The sequence below is a fragment of the Camelus dromedarius genome, chromosome 15 (genome assembly GCF_036321535.1).
Source record: "Camelus dromedarius isolate mCamDro1 chromosome 15, mCamDro1.pat, whole genome shotgun sequence".
NCBI lineage: Eukaryota > Metazoa > Chordata > Mammalia > Artiodactyla > Camelidae > Camelus > Camelus dromedarius.
Window position 1 is genome coordinate 24956775 of NC_087450.1, and position 18958 is coordinate 24975732.

At 35.9% G+C, this 18958-nt stretch overlaps 1 protein-coding gene across 4 annotated transcripts in view; it reads right to left on the reverse strand.

Annotated features, from left to right (window-relative positions):
* ACYP2 (acylphosphatase 2) overlaps window positions 1–18958 on the reverse strand; it is a 146150-nt gene that overhangs the window by 62343 nt on the left and 64849 nt on the right. Inside the window, exon 4 of one of the 4 annotated variants that reach the window (XM_031467032.2) lies at window positions 9622–9711. The exons of the other annotated variants lie outside the window; for them this stretch is intronic. Coding sequence (XP_031322892.1) covers window positions 9630–9711 — 82 coding nt within the window. The 3' untranslated portion in view covers window positions 9622–9629. The remainder of the gene's footprint in view (window positions 1–9621; window positions 9712–18958) is intronic. 4 annotated transcript variants of the gene reach the window in all.

Below are 18958 nucleotides of genomic sequence, written 5' to 3' on the forward strand. Positions count from 1 at the left end.
TTTGTTTTAATTTTTATGATCATCTTTTAAAAAGAAATTTAAAGATAGTATGCATCTTTTGGATGACCTCATGCAACTGCATACTGCTGTAAGGTTTTTATGCAGTAGTTTGTATGTGCAAGTGAGTTTATGTCGAATAACATCAGGGAAAACTGTATGACTGGAAGGCTCTATGTAAGCAAAAAGGTGGGAGAGCCCAGTGTTATCTTTAACTGCCAACTCATATCAACTTATTGGGAATGAGTATGGTCATAAGGACACAGAAGAGTTTTTCTATTCCTGATTCTAGCAATAGTTGCATCAAATATGTATTTAAGGAAGATATCAATTAGACTAACTTTATCTTCAAGTAATAAAGCTTTACAGAGTTGCCAAGTGATATATCTTTAATCTGCTGTTTCAAGATTACTCACTGGCAGAGTTTTACTCAAGATGCAGTTTGATTTGCCTAAGTTCTAAATCAGAGATATAAAGGTATTAATATTGTTTGAATAACAAAACTTATGTAAGCAGGCATTTGCTAAGTATTGTCAAAACCCAAATACAGAACTAGATAAATCACAGAACTAGACTTGTGGTGACATCTTTCTGCTATAATTCTCCAAATCAATGCTATTTCAGCAAAGCAGCGTCACCTATCCCATTAAATCCACATTGATTTGAACTGAATTGTAATGTTCAATTGTAATGGTTTTGTTGTCCTATTTAATTTGTACACTTGTTTTGGTTTGATTTAGTATAAGAGTCATAAGCGTAAAATTTATCTAGTTTTATGTTTGTGCATACTAAGTAACATACTAATATAAGTAAAATGGATAATTTAAGTAATATTATAACAATTTCAGTTGACACTGGAAGTCCACAGGGATTTTATTTTTCTTCAAAAGGGTAGGATACATCCCTCAACTTGAGGAACTCTGCTTTATGACACACATTAATTTTATTTAGGATTTAAAAAGAAAAAGAGCATGGTACCATGGTTCTCTATTGGAAGCTGAAATTTTACTTTTTGTTTTCAAAATAAGTTTCTCTGCATCTTTGCTTCTGTTTTGTTCCCCAACTTCAAAGCTCAAAGTGGCGGAATTGACACCAACAGGAAAAGGAATCCCTTTTCTAACAGTCACTCTACTGAATATAATTGCTTTCATTTTTGTCTAAATAGTCAGTTTCTTTAGAGACAGGACGGCGTCAGAGCCTGTCACAACTTAATAAATAGCTGCCAAATGACGGGACAAATCATCCCAGCTTATTTTCTCAACTCTTCTTACTCTAGTCTGGTTCAAATAAAGTGCATCAGAACAATATCTTAACCTAGTTATTTTAACTGTGTAAGAAATACTCTATAAAGACAGAGTTGTTGACGGATCAAATAGTCACGGTCTACTAGCAAGTATCAAAATCCTTGGAGACTAACCCTCTCGTAAGGAGCTCTCTGAATAACAAGAAACTATTCTAAGGTGACACAAAGTGTATTAAAATTTTCCGGAGAAAATAAAAATGTGAGTAACTTTCATCTCCTTTCCATAAAAATCATTAACTATGAAATAATGAACACCCAAAACAAGCCAGAAAGCCAACATGGAATTAAAATAAGCAGTATATTAAAAAGCAATATTAAAAATGTACTATTTAAATATAGTTTTCAAATCTGCTAGTGCACAAAATGCCAAGATTCCCTATTCTACCCTGCAAAATATCTTATTTTCAGAAAACAGATTTGTAAAAAATTTCTGGGTGGTACTAACCTGGGAGCCAGCAAACATTCCTGGCTTCATTCTTAAGAACTGATGAAACACATCTGCAAAAATCAACAGCTTGAAAGAGCTGAGTTTGCCAAAAAATTAATAAAACCAAAAACTTGTTTTGATCACTTCCTCAATATTTTTCTTTAATAATGGAGAAATCAAAGTAAAAGCTAATAAACTTTACATTAAGGATTGCCTGAGTGAACCTATGTGCACCCCCAACTCACAATCACACAATAGGGTATAAAGACACAATCTGACAAATGACTAGTCCTATAAAACTTGATTTATGACACAGAATATTGCTCAATACTATATGAAACTAACATTTTTTTCTTCTTTCTTTTCTCTGTAACTGGGACCTATCTCCAGCTCAGGGGGGAAAACAAAATCTCCCTTTCCTTCCAAAGTCTAAACATAAATTCTTATCAGCAGGCAATCTAATGAGTTAAGTCAATCTTAGCCACTCTTTCAATTTGTGCTTTTGCAGCAAAGAGGCTTTGGCACTAAGAAAATCATTCCTGTTGTATCCTGCTATTCTGGACAAAAACTAATTTCCTGCCCAACCCTGGGGGTCACAAGAAGCCAAGCCAATGGAAAGTCATATAGAGATTAAGCTCAAACAATTAAAAAGATACACACACACACACAGCTTCCATTCACCATTCTAGGATTTAAAAAATAAATTGCAGTAACCTTAGAAAAACAACATAGATGGAGACTGCCACGTAAGCTGAAATCCAAGTAAGGAGAGAATATTATTAACATCAGGATCAGAACTGAGAGAGAAGAGAGGAAAGAGACAGAGGGAGAGAGGGAGAACCACTTCAGGACTGTAGGGGGAAAAAAATAAAAAGATATTTTATGTGAACTGAACTATGGAAGACAAATAAAAACTCAGAGACCAAAAAAGAAAAAAAAAAATTAGAGGGCAAATGTAACTAGAAGACCTCCAACTGAATCATGCGAGGACAAAGGAAAAGCAAGCTTGACATCTCCCTGAGCTGGAAGCATACACAAACCACATGAGGAACATAACCCAGAAGATACATTTCATAGAAACGTGTGAGGTCCTGGAACATTCTGTGTTGTAACAATTTTAGGATTTCAGAAATTCCACAGGATAGCAAGTTCATTAATTCCCACATTTTGGCTACTTTTCTAATTATGTGTTCAAAAATGCCAATACTGAATGCATACACAGAAATTGAAAGCTAAGTTTCAAAGGACAAACTGGAACAACACTACTATAGGAGATTACCTGGGAAGAAAATATTATGGAAAAAAATCCAAACTAGTAAGAAGGATGGTTTATGGTTTATATGTTTCATGTCCCACCCACTCAACTTTGGAGTACTAATGTATAAATTTGCATCTTTATTACTGCAGAATTATACTAAATATTGAATCCAAGCTACCAAAAAAACCTAGCTACCATTATCTTTAATTATGATTCATGCCTGAAGTGACAAAAATGTATGCAAGATTCCCACTGATGATTAATTTTATGTGTCAACATGGCTAGACTATGGTACTCAGTTGTTTGATCAAAAACTAGTTTAGATGTTGCTGTAAAGTTATTTTTTAGTTGTGATTAACATCTACAATGAGATGACTTTAAGTAAAGCAGATTATCCTCCATAATATGGGTAGGACTCATCCAATTAGTTGAAGACGTTAAGAGCAAAGACTAAAGTTTCCAAGAGAAGGAATTCTGTTTCCAGCCTGCAGCTTACATGTTTTACCTGAATTTCCAGCCAGCCAGTCTGCCCAACAGATTTCAGATTTGCCAGCTCCCACTATAAAACTCTCTCTCTCTCTATATATATATATATAGTGTGTGTGTGTATATATATACACACACATACATATATACAGCACACACATACACAATTGATTCTGCTTCTCTGGAGAACCCTGATTAATACAATGCCCAAAACCGTAACAAAAAGTAAATTTATTGCATTTTTCCTAACATTATGCAAATTTTACAACTTGAGGAAAACAACAGCTATCATCAAATATCCAAGGGTTTTAAACCACTTAAATAACCTGTGTTAACATGGAGAGAGCCTACGAATGTTCCCTCTGTGGTTTATAGCTTTTATTACACACATTAAGAGTTTACAACAGATTGCACCCCCTACAGGGGAACATTTAGTTTGCATTTCGAAATTATATTTTGGAGTAAGTAAGTGAATGTCACTCTGCAATTATGGAAAAGATCACAAAGAAGATTCAATTGAACTAAAGTGAAATGGGTTGGTATACCTGTTTCAGAGAAACAAAGAGACACCAAAACCACGGAAAATTTATATAATGCTAATAGGCACCTGGTATAAATAAAGGATGTCATTTGTGAAAACTACAAGAGTCTCGGGTCTGTCAAAGCACACAGGATAAGTTATCTTGTTCTCCAGTAGTTTTGAATCAAACACAATAGAGATAGAATTTGCTAATTATACCTTTAGCAAAGTGACAGGCAACCTAATTAAATGAAAACACAATAACATGTTTGGGATAGAAACATTTTAGAAACAAGACTTAAAAAAAACTTTTCAATTGGATAGCAAAACAACTCAAAGTCATTCACCAAGCATAGCCAGCAATGACAGTAAATAACAGACCTGAATTACAATTCATGACATAGGCCTCTAATTCACAATATTATCCATTGTAAATATTTAAGATTATTTGCAAGCAAATACATTACAATGACATCTTGAGCCCAAGGTCCCAAACTTCAAAGCCAAATGCCTTCAAAGATAGGGGAGCTAATAAAAATGTAGACAGTGTCAGGTGTAAGTGAGGTGTGGGGAGGCAGGGCGTGCCTGTCCCATCAAAAGGTAAGCTTATATTCAAACAACACAATAACAACTTTATTATATCCCAACTGAATGCATCAGCCCTAGGTGGAATTCAGCAAACAGCTGCCACTTCATGATACTTGAACTAGACAACAGAAGCAAATTAGAACAGTAAATACATGAATTATTAAAAGAGAACAGAACCATAAATATCGAGAAAAATATACTATAAAAGGAGATAAGGACATAACTCATGATTATTGATCTGTATTTAACCCTAAAGCAAAGCCTGAATCACATGGCAGGTACAAAAGGAGCTGGAAGTGAGTATCCCTGACCCAATGACGTGAGATACTTTGGCCAATCTGTACAGATTAAAGGCTCTAAGAAGACAGTTAAACTTTAGGGAGTGAAGGAGAATTTCACAAAGGGGATTGAGGAAAGAAATGAAATTGTTTGGAAGAAATGCCTACAAAGGAGCTCCCTGATGAGGTTAACCTAAGTCACTACAATAAGGATGTTGAGTAAATACAAAACAGAAACAGACTCACAGACATAGAATACAAACTTGTGGTTGCCAGCAGGCAGAGAGGTGGGAAGGGACAGACTGGGAGTTTGAAATTTGTAGATACTGACAGGCATATGTAGAATAGATAAACAACATTATACTGTATAGCACAGGGAAATATATACAAGATCTTGTGGTAGCTCACAGTGAAAAAGAATGTGACAATGAATATATGTATGTTCATGTATAACTGAAAAATTGTGCTCTACACTGGAAATTGACACAACATTCTAAACTGACTATAACTCAATTTTTTAAAAAAAGGATGTTGAGGAGCTGGGTCTCCATCTCCTGAGCCCTGTGTGGAGATAAAAGCATCTCACGGCAACAATGATGTGACTGCCGCCCAGTCTGGGAAGAGAGATCAACTCAGGCACCTCGGGAAAGGGGTGGAGGGTGGGTGTGTGGTAGGAGCAGGTGGGGCGAGGAGACATAACTTGTATCCTAAGAGGATATGCAAAGGTTTTTTGAGAAACCAAGGACAATTAACAAAAAAACAGCAGGCCTCCCTGTCAAGAACTGAGGTTTCTGATCCTTCCATGGCTTATCTGCTCTTCTCTGGGTGTTACCTCTTCGATGTTGACTTGTTTCCTCTGGTTCTTTATCTTGCCTTCAACTAAAAGAGCCTCTCTAAACCCAGATGCTGTCTCACAATTTTTGAGCTCAGTTCCTGCAGGTCACTGGCAACACTCACCATGGCCCAAACAGCCTTCACTCGCCACACCTATACAGGTGTTTGGGAGGACACACTCCTCGGACCTAAGAAAGCAAAGAACTTTCAAAGACATCTAAGAAACTGCTTAGCAGTTCAAACTAGGGAAACCAGAATGGGCAGAACAGGCAGCTTCTACCAAGCCAAGTTAATGGGAGAAACAGTAACAATGTAATAAGAATGTTTAAAGGGATGCACATAGAGAATAACTACAAACATTTTGGAGAGGGGCGACTAAAAGGAACATGAAATCTAGGGGTTAACATTGCAATACAGAAAGTATTGAAAACCAAACTAGTAAAGTGGAAAATGAAGTGAAGGAACTACTACCTCATAAAGCAAAAAAGTACAAAGAAATGTCAATTATTGGTAAAAATGTAAGAGACATGGAGGACAGGTCCAGAAAACCTAATATGCAAATACTAAGATATTCAGAAAAAGTGAAGAAAACAAAAGCAATGATCAAATAAGAAAACTTTTGAGCTGAAGAAAGAACTGAATTTTCAGATCAAAGAAGTTCACCAAATGCCAGGCAACTATAATAGGGGGGAAAAAGACAACTGACACATTATGGTGAAGCTTTTGAACCCTAAGAGTAAAAATCAAGTCTTATAGAGAAGAAGAAAAGGGTACTGACAAGGGTAAAATAAACAGACTGCCACTGGAGCTCTCCTATGCCATACTGGAACCTGAAAGGTGTATACAGACTAAGGAAAAAAGGACTGCATTCCAAGAACCCTATGTCCAGGTAAGATATAATCCATAACTGAAATGAGAAAAATTTCAGACATAAAGGATTCATAAAACTAATCACTCATTTACCCTTTTTAGAAAGAAAAAAATATTAGAAGAGTACTCTAAGTTCAACACATAAATCAATGTGGGTTGGGAAGGGATAAATTTGGGATTTTGAGATTTGCAAATGTTAACCACTATATATAAAAATAGATAAAAAACAAATTGCTTCTGTATAGCACAGGGTACTATATTCAATATCTTGTGACAACCTTTAATGAAAAAGAATATGAAAATGAATATATGTATATAGATATATATGCATGACTGGGACATTATGCTGCACACCAGAAATTGACACATTGTAATGGACTATAATACATTTTTTTAAAAATCAATGTGATATAAATTAATAGAAAGAAGGCAAAACAAACCATGTGACCAGTTCAACAGATGCAGAAAAAAATTTGCCAAAATGTAACATCGTTTTGTGACTGAAAACCACTCAACAAACTAGGACTAAAAAGTAGCTTTCTCAATCTCACAGAAGACATTTACAAGAAATCCATAGCTAACATCACACTTAATGGTGAAAGGCTCCCCCCTACGATTAGGAACAAGATGTCTGCTCTCACTGCTTCTGTTCAATGCTGTACTGGCGGTTCTAGCCAGGGCAATTAGGCAAGAAACAGAAATAAAAGGCACTCAGATTGGAAAGTAAGAAGTAAAACTGTATTTACAGATGACATAATTTTATGTATAGACAATCCTAAGAAATCCACTAAAAAACTATCAGAACCAATAAATGGGTTCAGTAAAGTTGCAGGCTGCAAGATCAAATCCAAAAATCAACTCTTTCTAAACACTTGGCAATGAAAAATCTGAAAACAAGATGAACAATTCTATTAACAGTAGAATCATAAGGAATGAAATACTTAGAAATAAATTTAACAAAAGGAGTGCAAGACTGCACTAAAACAATGTTGAAAAAATTAAAGACCTAAATAAATGAAAAGAAATTCCACCTTCATGAATTGGAAGACAATATTGTTAAGATGTTAATACTCCCAAAACTGATCTACAGTTTCAGTGAAATCCTTATTAAAATTCCAAATTCCTTTTTTGCAGAAATGGACAAGCTGGTCTTAAAATTCATATAGAATTGCAAGGGACTACAAATGGCCAAAAACAAAAAAACCTTGAAAAGGAAGGCTAAAGTTGGAGGACTCACAGTTTCTAATTTTAAAACTTACTGTAACTCTACAGTAATCAAGACTGTGTGGTACTGGCATACAAGTAAATATATGGATCAATAGAATAGATCTGAGAATTCAGAAATATGCCTATATATGTATGGTCAACTGATTTTCTACAAAGGTACCAAGATTATTTAGTGGGGAAAGAATAGTCCCTTTAACAAATGGTGCTGGGACAACTGGATATCTAACTGCAAAAGAATGAGGTTGGATCCCTAACTTTACATCATATATAAAAATTAACTCAAAATGAATCAAAGACCCAAACATAAGAGCTTAACATGTAACCTCTAGAAAAAAAAAGTGTACATTTTCATGACTTTGATATAAGCAAGATTTCTTTTATATGACAAGAGCATAAGCAACAAAGGAAACATGAATGTCATCAAATTAAAATATTGTTGTGCTTCAAAGACACCATAAAGAAAATGAAGGAACCCTTAGAAAGGGAGAAAATATTTGCAAACTCTGTATCTGATACGGGTCTAATATCCAGAATCTAAAAAAGGACTCTTACAACTCAATAATTAAAAAGACAAATAACCCAACATTTAAAAAATAGTCACACGATTTCGACAGAAATTTTTTGTCAGAGTATATATGAATGGCTAAAAAACACCTGGAAAATGTTCAACATTATTAGCCATCAGGGAAATGCAAATCAAAGCCACAATGAGATGCCATTACATATCCACTAGGATGGTATAATAAAAAAGACAGTAACAAGCATTGGGAGAATGTGGAGAAAGAACTCTCATACACTGCTCTGTAAAATGGTGCAGTCACTTTGGGAAACAATCTGGCTACTCCTCAGAAAGTTCAACACACAGTAACCAAATGACCCAGAAATTCCACTCCAAGGAATATACCCTATACCCAAGAGAACTAAAAATATGTCCACACAAAACTGTGTACATAAATGTTCATAACAATTGTGACTATATTTCAATTTTAAAAGTTCATAACATTATTCATAATAGCCAAAAAGTGGAAATAATCCAAATTCCATGAAGTGATAATGGATATACAAAATGTGGAATCATCATACAATGGGAATACTATTCAGTCATAAAAGGAATGAAGTACTGATACATGCCACAACGTGGATGAACCTTGAACATTATGCTAAGTGAAAGAAGCCAGTCACAAAGGATATTTATGATATCATCTATGTGAAATGTTTAGAATAGGCAAATCCATAGAGACAGGAAGTAGGTTAGCAATTGCCAGGAGTTGAGGGTACAAGGGGTGGGAGAGTGACTGCTAATGGGTATGAGGTTTCTTACTGCAGTGACTAAAACATTCTGGAATGAGACAGTCACAATGGTTGCACAATCTTATAAATATGCTAAAAGCATTGAATTGTTCTCTGAAAATGGAAGAAGAGGAAGTCAGAGATTTGAAGGATTCAAGGCATGGTAGCTGGCTTAAAGACCAAGGAGGCCATGTGGCTCTTAGGAGTTGAGAGTGATCCCCAGCAAACAGCCAGCAAGTAAGCGGGAACCCCAGTCCTACAACCACAGGAAACTTAATTCTGCCAACAACTCATAAGTGCTTGGAGGTGGATTTTCCCCTAGTTACTCCAGATGAGAGCTCAGCTCAGTCAACACCATATTTTCAGCCTTGTGATACCCTGAGCAGAGAACTCAGCAATGCCACGTCAGACATCTGACCATAAAACTGAATTTTAAATGAGTGTTGTTTTAAGCCACTAAGTTTGTAGTAATTTGTTACCTAGGGACAGAAAACTAACATTCCCCAAGGGAAAAGTGGCTGGGTGTTTATCAATATTGCTCACCATTTTTATCAGTGAAGGGAAGGAGGGTTAATGCCCCCGGGAGTAACCAATGGGAGAGTCAGTGCAGAAATTTCCCAGTTTCTTCCCAACCTAGGGAGTGGAGAGAGGAAAATAGTTCTGAGATGCATTCTTCCCAGCTCCTCAGAAGTGTAGTGCCTATGGTCCTGTTTTAACAGATCCCAGCTCAACATCAACCCTTCACTGACTTTTCTTTCTTCCCTGTTTCACTCTTCCTTCTCTATCACTCAGCTTCCTGGGATCATCTCCCAGATAAACCACCCACACCCAAGTCTGGGTCTTAAGCTCTGCTCCCAGAGGACTTCAAGTTAAGTAACCTCTAAGCCTCATTTTCCTCATCTGTAACAAGTGGGTAATAATACTTTCTAATATCATTAGTACCATCTGCTAACACAGTGCTGTTATAAGGATTAAATTAGGTAACATAAGTAAAGTTCTCATCATGGCGCCTGGCACGTGGTAAAAAGTCAACAAATACTACTTTGTTCATGACACTGACAGTGAGGGGCACTTAAAGTTACACTTAACCTACAGGGATATATTTTTACAGGAAACCAAACACAGTTCAAGTAAACATGGGGTTATCTTCCAGCACAGTGTTTCTCAGGGGGTAACCTTGCCCCCAGGGGAACATGTGGCAATATGTGAAGACAATTTTGGTTGTCACAACTTTGAGTTGATACAGAGAAGCTGCTAAACATCCTATAGCACAGGACAGCTCCCCACAATAGAGAATTATCCTGCCCAAATATCAATAGTGCAAAAGTGGAGAAACCTTGTCTAGCACAACATCCTGATTTTGATAGCAGTTTGATGTTTGATGTGATTCACCAAAACAAACAAAAAAACCCCACTACCTTTTGAAATAATTACATCAGAATAAGAAAATTAAGTCTTGACGAAATGTTTATGCTGATCATAGAAATATACAATATGAAACAGACCTCCATGACTCCCTTGGAAAAAAGGACAAATCTTAAAAATAAAATGGGTTAAATATTAAGATGTGGCAGAAGTTTCTAAATGCCCATATAATACACATTCAGCCTTTTTCCTTAGTAAAAGAACCCCAGTCTAAATTGACACGACAGCATGCCCAGCTGGATGGTATTGGCACAAAAACAGATATATGGATCAATGGAACAGATTAGAGAGCCCAGAAATAAACCCACAGACTTACAGTCAATCCATCTTTGACAAAGGAAGCAAGAATATACAGTGGAGAAAGATAGTCTCTTTAGCAAGTGGTGTTGGGAAAACCAGACAGCTGCATGTAAATCAATGAAGTTAGAACACTCCCTCACTCCATACACAAAAATAAACTCAAAATGACTTAAAGACTTAAATATAAGACAAGACACTATAAACTTCTTCGAAGAAAACATAGGCAAAACATTTTCTGACATGAATCTTAGCAATGTTCTCCTAGAGAAGTCTACCCAGGCAACAGAAATAAGTGCAAAAATAAACAAATGGGACCTAATTAAACTTACAAGCTTCTGCACAGCAAAAGAAACCATAAGCAAAACAAAATGACCACCTACAGAATGAGAGAAAATGTCTGCAAATGATGCGACCGACAAAGGCTTAATTTCCAGAATATACAAACAGCTCATACAACCTAACAAAAAAAACAAACAACCCGATATAAAAATGAGCAGAAGACTGAAACAAGCAAATTCTCCAATGAAGACATACAAATGGCCAATAGGCATATGAAAAAATGCTCAGTATCACTAATTACCAGAGAAATGCAAGTCAAAACTACAATAAAGTTATCATCATCATCTCACACCAGTCAGAATGGCCATCATTCCAAAGTTCACAAATGAAATGCTGGAGAGGATGTGGAGAAAAAGGAACCCTCCTACACTGCTGGTAGGAATGTAGTTTGGTGCAGTCATTATACAAAAAAGTCTTGAGATTCTTTAAACAACTAAAAATAGACCGACCCTATGATCCAGCAGTCCCACTCCTGGGCATATATCTGGAGGGAACTCTAATTCAAAAAGATACATGCACCCCAATATTCACAGCAGCACTATATACAATAGCCAAGACATGGAAACAACCTAAATGTCCACTGACAGATGACTAGATAAAGAAGCTGTGGTGTATTTATACAATGGAATACTACTCAGCCATAAAATAGAATAAAAGAATGCCATTTGTAGCAACATGGATGGACCTGAAGAGCATCATCCTAAGTGAAGTAAGCCAGAAAGAGAAAGGAAAATACCATATACTATCACTTACATGTGGAATCTAAAAAAAAAAAAAAAAACAACAAAACTTGTCTACAAAACAGAAACAGACTCACAGACATAGTAAACAACTTAAGGTTACCAAGAGGAAAGGGAGTGGGAAGAGATAAATTGGGAGTTCAAGATTTGCAAACTACTATATATAAAATAGATAAACAAGTTTCTTCTGTATAGCACAGGGAACTTTATTTACTATCTTGTAGTAAACTATAATGAAAAAAAGAGTATGAAAATGAGTATATGTATATGTATGACTGCAACATTATGCTGTATGCCAGAAATTGTAAACTGACTATATTTCAACAAAAAAAGACTAATGTTTCCCCTTGGATTAAAAAATAATAATGATTTGAAATTTAAAGCAGAACAATGCCCCTTTGTCCTCCTCCCATGGTACAGGCCTCAAAAATACTACTTATGTGATTTTTAATGAATGAACAATATTTCATTATATGAATATATTATAATTTATTTAACCAATTCCCTATGACTGAACACTGTAATTAATTATAATTTTCACCATCAAAAATACCTGTGCTTATATGTAAGTCTAAGTACACCTAATTATTCCCTAGAGTGAAAGGAAAGGGCAAGAACACTTTCAAGGTTTTTGGCTACATACTGCAAGTTTGTCTTCGAGAAATATTTACACCAATTCTTAATACAAACTGCAGTGGCTGAGAGTAGGTGTTTTCCCCTTACACTTCCCACACCGGGTATTATCAATCTTTTTTTCCTCTCTCTTTCAAAATTGAGTTGAATTTCATATAACATGAAATCAACCATTTTACAATGAACAATTTAGAACATTCACAATGTTGTACTAGTATTCTTTTTCATCTGCTAATTAGGTGGTTGGAAAAAACTTCTCTCTTTAAATTTCCTTAACTACTAGGGATATTAAACATTTTGCATATATTTGGTGATCATTGGCTTTTCTTTTTTGTGAACTACCTGGCTATTTTTTTTTTCTATTTGGATTTTTTGGGCCGTGTTTCATGCAAGTATTTAATACGTGTTATATTTACAACATACATAATGCAACTATATTGACAACTTACCTTTTGACCATAAATTTTGTTTATGATGTCCCTTGGCATATAAAGTTTTAATACTTCAAAACCATCCTACATTTCCTTCACATTTTATTCGACGTTCCATTTATAAGGCCCTCACTACAAGATTTGTTATCTATACGTTCTTCCTGTTAGTTAATGGTTTCATCTTTTACATTGAATGCTTAATCTAGATAGGATTTATTTGGTAGGAGGGAGGAAACAAACTTACTATTTTTGCAAATAGTTACCAATGGTCTCAGCATTGTGTATTAAACAATCCTTCTTGATCATATAGTAATTACATGTATTAGGGTCTGCTTCTGAATTTTCTGTTCTATTTCATTGACCCAACTGGCCTGTATTTGTATTAGTATTACACTGCTAAAATTACTGTAGGATTTTAAATTCTTCATTCTTCTAAATAAGTTTTAAAAGCATTCTGCTGTTTCTCTAAAAAACATCCCTAGGGGCTGAACACTGTATTAGTTAAAATGTCCTAGGTAGCAAAAAGACTGAAAGCCAATTCAAAGAGGCTTAAACAATAAAGGATTTTATTGGCTCTCAACTGAACCCAAAAGTAGATCAAATTTCAGAGTTGCTTGAAAGAATGGCTCATCAATATCATTAATGACTCATGTAATTCCATCTTCCATTTTCCAGCTCTGCTATCCATTTTGCCAAGTTCACCCTACAGCTAGGTCTCCTCATAGGTATAGGATAGCTGCCAGGAGCAAATCCAGTCACTGAGTCTTCACATCTAGCAGAAGACTAGTAGACTAGGAACCTTCAGCAAACTGCTTTTTGCTGAATCATCAGACTGAATCCTATCACCTACCCCTTTTTTTTTTTTTAACCAATCACAGCTAAGGAGGACAGGATTAAAATTATTTGCTTGGATTAATCAGGAGCAACCATAGCCCTGACATGGAATGGGTACTGGGGAGACAATCCCAACTTTTACTATAATTAGAATTGCTTTAAATGCATTAATTTGAAATGAATTGGTATCTTCATAATACTGAATCTTTTTATCCAAAGATATAGCACCTCTCCTATTTAAGTTTTCTGCTTTTCTTATATTTTAGTAAGGGCTTGTAGTTTTCTTCACATATATTTTGTACATGTATATATTTATTCAACCAGTCTCTTTAATTCTAGGTAATTTTATTTAGGGTTCTATTGTGAATAGGATCTTATTTTCTGTTATATTTTGTACCTACTTGTATGATTTAAGATCTTCTCTTTTTTTAATTTTAGTTTACTATTTTATTTATTTATTTTTTAAGTTTAAACTAGCTTAAGCTTAAAAGAAAGTTTACTGGGTTATATAACTGGGAAGTCCTAGGCCACTCTTAGATACAAGCAAGAGGCCCCCAACCCTGGGCCCACACTCTATAGGGCCCCCACATACAACAGAAAAGAGAAATTTATTAAAGAATGCATGAATGTCTCTGTTACTCAGGATGTGGCACTTGGAACTGACAAGTGCGACTTTTAATGCTGAACACTCCTTTTCATGACTACCATTGTTCAGGCTCCTGGACTGTTTCTCCACATTTCTTGCTCTGTGACCTCAAGTTAAAAAATGACTATTTAAATATTCTACCACTCTGACCTTGGAGACAAACCCTGATCCTAAGTAAGAATAATTTAATTATGTTTTCATGAAAATAAAACTAAAACAAGATTAAATTTTCCAGAGATTCAATTTTGAAGTTCAGATTTAAATTTTATTAAAATTTGATATTAATTATTATAGTTCCTCTTCAAATATCAATATATAATTTAAAGTATTTCAGAAGATAAGCAGCACATATGAAAACATTTAATTTTTCAAATTTTTGCAATTGTTTTAATTTACATTTTTGATGAAGTATATTCAAATTGGGTATATTTTAAATATCATTACATTTTAAAATATTTTAGATCATTATTGTGAATGAAAGAAAATTAATATTTTGATTATAATAATGTTAGTGCTGAAACAGAAGCAGGAGAAATAAATTTTATAGAATAAATTATGATTTAAGAGTCATAATTTATTCTGTTTTATACTACCATTATATTACCACTCATCCTAAAATTCTGGCCCATCCTCACAACATGCAGGTTTGTGTTTTAAAATGACATATAAACAACACATGGTTTGTGGACCTCCATTCTTAGTCTTACCCAGACTCTGCCAAGATTAGGGCAGGACCTGGTCCTGAGTTTTCTGTGGCCTATTTGTAGGTGGATCCAGGGATCCAAAGGCATTGTCAGGGTCGGATGGTGCTGACAGTCCACTCATATCCCAGCCTAGTAGAAAGTGAGCTTCTTTCTCTCAGTGTTTATTAATCCCACTTGGACCACATGCTCATCCCAGACAAATCATAGTACTCAGGGAATATGGCACCATGACCAGCAGCATCTCATATTTTCCCTCGTAACTGGAAGTTGGAGCACATGGAGTTAAGAAGGAGCGAGTTCCTAAAGATGCTGGCAGTTAAAATTAAGTCCATCACATTGGAACCTAAGGTAGGTACTTAATTTTGCAAATTCATTTTATATCTTCCCTCTTATCAAGCTCTTAAATTCTAATAGGATTTCTGGGTTTTGTGGGTTTCTGGATAGACAATGCTGTAAGATGTAAATAATGATATGCCCCCGCTTTATAAAAAGTTGTATTATTTTGCCTTTCTTATTATATTGCCTCAAACTCTCAAAGCAGAGTTCAATGGTGGTGACAGCAAGTATTCCCTATCTTGCTCCTAGCTTGAATTGGGTGTGCCTTTAGCATTTCAGGATTAAATATCATTTTGATGTTGTTTTAGCAAAGGTATTCTTTGTTCTTTCTGTGTGGGATCTTTCCAAAACTATATGGCCAGTTCTCCCTGCCAAGTTTTGGGGAAACTAGGTCTGCACCAATGTGGGCACTGCCACTGTATACAAATGATAAATCAAGAAAAAATAGCTCCTATTTTCATAAACAAACTGCTGTAAATCCAGTCACTGCCAGTCCTGCTAATGTGACATCACTGAGTGCCTGCTCTGTTCCTCCCAGACTGAAACAATCCAGAAGAAAGGCTGTCTAGACTCCAAATGGTGGTCATAAATTTCACCATCTATTTTTCAGTTTCCTTTGTTATTTTTAGCAGAGGAATAGTAGAAGTTTATAACAGGCACATAAATAAGCATTTGGGGTTTTATGAGTGAAGACTCAAGATTTTAAGATTCGTGGCTGATGTTTAAAGCACTTTGTGCATCTTTATTTTGCAACAAAAATTTAACATAAAATATCCTTATTAATGAAGTGAAAAGTTGTTATTACTAATTAGGAGGTAAGGAATGGCCTTGTGAGTCATGGCCAAATAAGATCATTAAGTGAACTATGATGAAGCAGAATGGTGTCTGTTTCACTCAGCATTATTATCACCATGGGTTGGCACACTGTAAGTGCTCAGTAAACATTTGATGAATTAAATTGATTCAAAGATGTATAGAACAGTTTCCTGAAGTTAGGTCACTGCAAAATGGGCATTACAGAATTCAGATTATATATAAGTTTTAAAAAGTTAACAAGTATATCAGTATTTATCTGTGGCCTGGCAGAAAGTAATGCTTACTATGTTCAGAACTGTCTGAGTCAACTCCACAACTACTGTAAGTAGTAGGCATTATCATCATCTATGTTCAGCCTGTCAGGGTGTTCAGAGAGGTCAAGGACCCTGTAAAAGGTCATGAAGCTGGGCCTCAGATTCACTCCCTCCTTCCACTGAAGTAATCTACCTACCATAACACAAAACATGAGGTTTTTATTTATTCCTGACCATCCACTCTCAAGTTCCTTGCCTCACTTACTTTTTCGTCATCCTATTTATTTCCTTCTAGTACTTACAGTACTCCTTGATTATCTGGTTTATTTGTCTGCTTGTTAACTATCTGACTCTTGAGAGATAGTGCTATGAGAACAGGTAATTTATCTAACTGTTCACAGCCATATGCTGGTACCTAGGACATGGTATATGTTGAATGCATTGAATGAATGAATGAATGAATAGATGGATGGAATCAAGTGCTTTTTGTAATACTAGAGGAAAGTCAACCTAAGTAAAGAGAACTTAAACAGGGTCACCAAATAATGAAGAGAACTAGCAGCCCAGAATTTTAAAATTCATGGTTACTTCATTCCAGTCTCATACTCCCTGATTAAAACCTTACTCTTACTGTTTTCAACTATAATGCTATTCTTATGCAAGCTACATGATGATCAAAACTATATTCTCTTTCAAATTCTTTCCACTAAATGCTTTATATTTTTCTAGAATTACGAGCACATAATATATAATATTATGAGTCACCTAGTCTACTATCCAGCATCTAAGCAAAGTCTGGCCCAGAAAACAGAAAAGATCTCAGATTCAAGTAAAAGTGTTGTTTACACCAGTTCAAATGTTTTAAGAGCCCAGAACTAAGGACCTTGAAGTTGTGGGTTTGGGCCACAGCCTTGCCTTAGTCTATGGTAGCTACAGAGCACAGCCAGCCAACCATCCTGGAAATACATTTCCTTTGTCATTGTTAAGCACTGTATAAATCAGATGAATGAGAAAAAAATCTCTGTTACCTCTGAATAAACAACTCAAGGAATGTGCTTCACCCATAATAAAGCAGTCATTTTAAAAGGTGTTTACTGGGAGTTTTTAATGGCATAATAAATGTTTTGATATGTTGTGATAAATATCAGTATAAAAATTGTATATATATTTCAACAATAGGGAATTGTTTAAAAAAAAACAGAACACTAGTAAGTCTGCATGATGAAATTTCATGTGGCCAATAGAAGTCATGTTTTAGAACACTTAAAGAAGTGGGAAATGCTTTTAGTTCACCTTTGTATCAGTCATGGTCCTACCAGGAAGTAGATGGGGTGACTGAGAAGAGTGACTATTCACAAAGGACTGGGCAGGGATAACGGAAACTAATGGGAGCTGGTAGAGCACCTTGGGTGCTAGCATCCCTGGGGAGTCACTACCGTCCAAAACCAGAAAGGGCAGGGAGGGAGCAATTAACCTGAGCAAAACACAGTAACACCTGTAGCTGTCAAAGAGGGCCTCGTGGTGGGACCTATGGCCTTAGGTAGAGAAATGCTCCTTCTAACCACAGCCTAGAAAGGAGTGATCTGGGGAATAAATACCCAGGCTTTTCTACCCCTCTGCCATCTGATCTCATGTCAGTGCTTTCCATTGTCAGAACCAAACTGGAAGGCAGAGGGTGAGGGAGCCCATTGATGGAGTCTATAGAGGTCAGCCTCCCAGAACAGGGTTGGATGGAGGAGGGAGGAGTGTGGATCTGAAGGAGCAAATGGAGAATACCCAGCACAATATTCAGTGAACAGTCAGATTGTAACACAGTATTACAATGTAATTCCAAATTTATAATTAAATATGTAATATATATATATATATATGCACGCACACACAAAACATACACACACAGCTCAGGTTCCCCAGCAGATAGACTGATTTACATGTAGGAAGTTTGTGAAGGACTCTTGGGAACAGTGATGCGAGTGGGGAGGGAAGCAGGATTGACAGAGGGACAGGTTGAACTGTAACTAGGTTGTAACAGAGGCCATGGCCATTCCTACGTGGAGCTCAAACTGGGATGGCCCTTCAGAGTTGTCCCAATTGAATCAAGAAGGCTGGGCTCTGGTAGTCCTTCAACAACTGGTTATTGAACGCTGGCTGCCCCATGAGGCCAAGGGCAATGCCTGGGTAGAGCCATTAACGGCTAACACCCCCAGCACTGAGTGACTGAGAGCATCATCCTACAGACAGTGGGGGGAAAGGGGCAGGGAACTAAGGTATGGCAGGTAACAATGGCTGACTCTGGGTCACAGAATTATGGTTGAATTATTTTCCTGTATTTTTTGTTTGTTTTTTTTAGTAATACTTTTGTGTTGTTTCAAATGTTCTAAAAAATAGGAGGCAACTGGCAACCTGTATCACAATATGTCTT